Source organism: Manis pentadactyla, chromosome 10 (genome assembly GCF_030020395.1).
Source record: "Manis pentadactyla isolate mManPen7 chromosome 10, mManPen7.hap1, whole genome shotgun sequence".
NCBI classification, from domain to species: domain Eukaryota; kingdom Metazoa; phylum Chordata; class Mammalia; order Pholidota; family Manidae; genus Manis; species Manis pentadactyla.
Genome location: NC_080028.1, coordinates 43281545 through 43287585, shown reverse-complemented (window position 1 = coordinate 43287585; position 6041 = coordinate 43281545). Strand labels below are relative to the sequence as shown.

At 33.5% G+C, this 6041-nt stretch overlaps 1 protein-coding gene across 1 annotated transcript; it reads right to left on the bottom strand.

The window, feature by feature from the left end:
• Positions 1 to 466: 466 nt before the first annotated feature.
• LOC130685111 (olfactory receptor 6C2-like) lies at positions 467 to 1402 on the bottom strand. The gene has a single exon (XM_057508296.1). It carries the CDS (start codon positions 1400 to 1402, stop codon positions 467 to 469), a length of 936 nt encoding a protein of 311 aa, XP_057364279.1.
• Between the last annotated feature and the right edge of the window lie 4639 nt (positions 1403 to 6041).

The following is a 6041-nucleotide window of genomic DNA, read 5'->3' as shown; positions in this document are numbered from 1 at the left end:
CTATATTTTCCTCTGTTTTCTCGATATGAGAAGTGTTATTATTCTGCTTCACATGTATTTTATGTGATTATTCATCCATTGTAGACATTTTTATGTGAAATTACTCTTATTACATTGGTTTGGATAGTACTATTTGGTATATTTGAGAAGAGATACAAAGAATTTACCCTATATTTTCTTGAGTAATGATTTTTATCATATGAAAAAGAAGATTATGAAGTAATTATTCAAAATGATACTTTTTTTAGAAATTGACTTGCAAAACTATCAGATACTGGTTTGAAAAATGAAGATACCAAGACAGCATGAGCAAGGCTCAATAGAAGTTATGTTAAAGAAGTGCTGAGAAAATTCATGTAACTTAAGTATTTATTATTTAAAAACAAACAAGATTATAAACTTCAAAAGTAAAACCTCTGTGGCCATTCATGTTTTTGTGATGTTTAAAAATATTACGTTCTTTTACTTAGTTAGTCGAGAGCAAGGCAATTTTTTTTATTGAGTCTTTGAAGGCTTTCTTAACTTGGTTGTTTCTCAAGGTATAAATAAATGGGTTCAATGTAGGTGAAATAGAAAAAATGAGCAGTGAAACAACTTTATTAATGGTCACTTCTTCCTTTGATGTAGGATTCATGTAGATGAATATGCAGGTGCCATATGTGATGGAAACCACAATCATGTGGGAAGAACAGGTCGAAAAGGCCTTTTTCCTTTGTTGAACAGAAGGGAATCTAAAAATTGTCTTGATGATGGAAGCATATGAGAGAACTACACAGGTAAGAGTCATATTTAGGGTCAGCACAGCACAGATGATGACTGTCTGTTCCATGGACCATGTATCTGAGCATGAGATTTTCACTAAGGGAAATGCATCACAGCCAAAGTGATCAATCATGTTGGAGTCACAAAATTTTAGATTTAATCCCAGGCTAAGGGGTGGGATTATTACACATAAACCAGCCATCCAAGAACATATGATGAGAATCCTGCAGACTCTGCTGCTCATGATGATCACATAATGCAGGGGTTTGCAGATGGCCACATAGCGGTCATAGGACATGGCCGCCAGCAGGAAAAATTCTGTTACTCCACAGAGGTCAATAAAAAACACTTGGGTGGCACACGCATTGTAGGTAATGACCTTGTCACCTGTTGCTATGTTATACAAGTATCTGGGAATAATGGCAGTTGTGAATGAGATCTCCAAGAAAGAGAAATTTTTTAAGAAAAAGTACATGGGTGTTTTAAGGTGAGAATCCACAAAAGTGAGTGTGATGATCATCAGGTTTCCAGCTACATTCAGTGTGTAGGTGAGAAATAGAAAGACGAAAATCAGAACCTGCAGGTCAGGGTCATCTGTCAGTCCCAGCAGAATGAATGTAGTTACTGTACCATTTCTCATCACTGACTTCTGACTTCTGTCCAATCTGTATGTGATAGATAAATTTTCTTATAGATTATGGATTATTTCAATTGTTCTAAAATTTAATGATTTTACTCATTTCTATTTCATTATAGTTATAATAATATCTATATCTGCATTTTATGTTTATCCTGTGCTTAGGATTTTCCCATATGACTAAGCAGGGTGCTGAGGAGGCTTAATTTTCTGGGTGGCAAAAATACGTTTTGGCTCTCAAGAATTATTCCATGTTCAGAAACAAAATCACAATATTTTACCCTTGATTTCATGTCTTTTCTTGACACTTTGTATCTTTTCAAATAACTGTGCCAACATAATTTAGGCTTATAATACAGACTCTAGAGCAAATCTTGAGAACTTTGTGCCAAAAGAAGGCTCTTGTTGGTGTTTTTTAGGTTATGTATGCTTAATTCTTATAAACAAACTTATGCCCTGCTGGTCACCACCATCCCTGCTAAACACTTAACTTATTTTTTTTAATATATATATTACCTTTACTGCTGATGCAAGTGATGACTGCCTACTCTTTCCATTTACATCTTCCAGCCAATGAATTATTTTATCTTGATTGATGTTATATCAGTGGGGACTTAAATGTTTCTAATATACTAAATCTGTATTTCAAATCTTGAGCTCCTGACATCAATTAACAGAAAATAATTCCTTTTTGTACTTGGTTTATTTGCTTTATGAATGGATTCACTTATTGTTAACATATGTATTGTATGTTAGCAATAAGTGAATTGGGGCAGAATTGCTTGTGACTTGTTCACATTGTTCCCAAAATAGAGAAAAATCACTTACTGAAGATAATGGCTTACTCAAAAGTTAGAATCCTCTTAAGATAATTCAGCAATTATCAAGTTTCAATACCTAATTGAAAAATAGAAGGGATATTTACATACATGTACAATTACATTACATGTAAGTTTTGCATCTCACTTCTCTTCCTTCAATCTTTTCTCCTAATTTCTCAGATTGTACATCACTACAAAATCTTACTCAGCCCTTCAAACATTTGATAGTGAGTTGAGCATTCAATCTCAAATTATATCTGTTTTTCTCCATGCAATTACCACTTATTTTTTAATAGATTAACACTAAATTTTAACTGTGTAATTTCTATTTATTCTTTTAAACAAATGCTCAAAACAAATGTGGGAATCTGTTGCGAGATGTTGTCACTTCAGTCATTATGTTATTCTTTTTTGGGTGAGAAGAAGAATGCAAGGGAATGCTGATATACTACTATACATCCAAAGACACTTTATTTTTAAATGAATTTGAATATGTATCCAAAATCACTAAGATTATTTCTTACATTAAGTTAGATACACATATGTTGTATTTTTATGCATAAAAATCTCCCACATAATGATATTTTGTCTATACAAGGGAAATTCGTTCTTAAAAATTACATCTCATAAACATGTCTAAAGTACATTAAAATGCGTAAATTATCACTGAAATTATTGTATTTTCCAGAGGAAAATACAACCTATATCTTACAAAATGAATTACAAACAAAGAGACAAACTTCATCATACTTACTCTTCTGGTAGTAAATCAGAGCTTCTGATTAGTTGTTATTTAAACAAAGCAATATTAAGACTGTGATGTTGAAAGTGGTAGTTTTATAAAAGTACTTATATCTTCACATTCATTGGCATGTTTGAGTCATAGAGTTCCCTTTGTTTACCATCTCTAACAAATTGAACAGACATGCTTATGATGGGCTTAGTGCTCTTATAAGCCTCCAAATGTTTTCTTTTTGTCTCCATCACTGAAAAGAAAATATATTGCTCTAAGGGCTGAGAACCTCTCTCCACTTGTGGAAGAGAAAAATGCTTTTATAATGTCAGGTGTGACTTTTTTTTCTAATTTGTAGAAAATGTTATTAAGTGAAAAAAAACCAGGTCTTTGGTGACCCAGAATCAGTAGTCATTAATTAATTTTCTGAGTACGAAGTTTGGCAGTAATACAAGTAAAAGGCTTTAGTGGAGACCATGTCTTTGGAGACAGCTGGCTGTCACAGCATCATTTGGCAGAGGTCAGGAGGACACTGTGTCAATTCAATTACATAGTTCATTTTTTTGAAATTTCCTATTTAGTAAGGCATTTGGAAGATCATAATCCTTTATCATATGAATTGTTGATCATTAGACAATGTTAATCAGATGAGCGAAAGGAAAAGTTGATAAATTATTTAAGGCTACTACTTGCATTATATACTTTATCCTTCCATATTTTTATTTCCCCAGATACATCAACTATATTATAAATATTAACCACCAATGCATAAAAATCTTCAGCCATATCTTAAAATTGTATAAAAATAATCTGCTTTTGTGGTTGCATAGCAATTTGAATTTGTTAATGACACTGACTTTTACACCTCAAAATTGTCAAAATGGTAAATTTTATGTTATGCATATTTCATCACAATAAAGAACATACAATTTTATATTTATATATGCAAACATTCCTTCATTTGTGACATAATATTAATTTGACTTTACCAATTATTCAGTATCAACAATGTTGAATGTATGTATATTTTGGTAATTTTAAAACAACGCCTGACATAAATCTACACTGTTTTTATTTTCCAGGTATCAAGTCATTCTGTAAAAAGCATTTTCATACAAACATTTTTGTATATATAAGAATAACTGGTAGAAGTCAAATGTCTAGACAAAAATGTTATTTCACTTGTAAAAATTTGTGTAATAAGAACCATGGCTATTTTATGTTAATCATTTGCTACCATAATTAGGTTTTAGTGCACATTATTATTTTAGTTTTATGCTTACTTATATCTTATTCTTTCAAATATGCTATATATATATATTTTAAAATTATAATATCTTTCCAACGGCCAATATAGATTCTGGCCTACAGCTCATGGTTACATATGGACAAGTGTCTCAAATTATTTTTTTGCTTTTTAATTTTTAACAGCTTTATTGCAATATAATTGACATACTATAAAGTGCACAATTTTGATAAGTTTTCACATAGGTATGCTCCCCCCAAAATCACAATGACAATAACAAACATGGTCATCAATCCCCATAGTTTCCTCATGTCCAACCTTCCTGTTCTTTTACACTGCTTGCCTTTCCCAGCCAACCCCTCATCTGTTCTCTGTTCTTATACTTTGCATTTTGTAGCATTTTATATGAATGGGATCATGTGGTGTGTACTCATTTTTCATCTAGCTTATTTCACTCCTCATAATTTTTTGAGATTCATCCATGTAGGGGACAGCCTTTGTCTTCTCACATGTCTGAACGCAGCATGGGAAAGCACCAGCTTGAGAACAACTGGTGTTGTTCTTGGAAGTTATCTGCCCCCAAAGCATGTCTTGTCCTTGAAGACGAGCCAAGACGCCTCACACTGAAAATAATGAGACCTTGAGGACGTGTGAAAACACTGCCCCTGCTTACTAGGCAGCTTCTAAGAAAATCAACAAGGTGCTCTGGCCTGTCCCCCGAAAAGGGAAAGATGAGTATAGCACTTGGCTGAGGTCTGAGAAAGGCAGTATAAAAATAAAGGAGCTGCAGTGAAATAAGCCAGGCGGAGAAAGATAAGTACCAAATGATTTCGCTCATATGTGGAGTATAAGAACAAAGAAAAACTGAAGGAACAAAACAGCAGCAGAATCATAGAACCTAAGAATGGACTAACAGTTACCAAAGGGAAAGGGACTGGGGAGGATGGGTGGGAAGGAAGGGATAAGGGGGGGAAAAAGAAAGGAGGCATTATGATTAGCATGTATAATGTGGGGGGTGCATAGGGAGGGCTGTGCAACAAAGAGAAGACAAGTAGTGATTCTATAGCATCTTACTACGCTGATGGACGGTGACTGTAATGGGGTTTGTGGGGGGAGACTTGGTGAAAGGGGGAGCCTAGTAAACATAATGTTCTTCATGTAATTGTAGATCAATGATAACAAAATAAAAAAATATATAAAAATAAAGGAGCTGTGCCACATTGGTGCTGCTGCAGCCTTTGTCTATTTGTCTATGTTGTCTGTGTTTTTTGTTCTCCCATTTCATCCAAGAAAACACTAAATGAGCGGCACACTACAATCCACATTATTATGTATATTTGTAGTTTATTACTTTCATTTCTGAGAAATATTTGATTGTGTGGAGTTTGCTTACTATTCACCTGCTAGGAGATATTTTGTCATTTCAATTTTAAGGCACTTAACAAATGAAGCTGCTATGAACATTCACACAAAAATCTCTATAATGACATATAGTTCCATTTCTGTTGCGTAAATATATAGGAGTAGATGGCTGGATCATGTGGAAGGTGTAGATTTAACTTTTTAAGAAACTGTGGAACAGTTTTCCAAAGCACTCATATGATTTTACTTTCTCACGGCTGTGCAGAAGTGTTTTAATTAGTCCGCCTCCTTGACATGCTCAATTTCTACTCTTTTACACTAAAAGTATGTGTGTAGTGGTATATCATAGTGATTTTAATTTTTGTATGCATAGTAGCTGATGATGTTGAACATCCTTTGGTGCATTTAGTTGCCGTCTGCAGATCTTCATTGCTGAAGTGTCTGTTTAAATCATATACCTCTTTTTTAATTGGGTTGTGT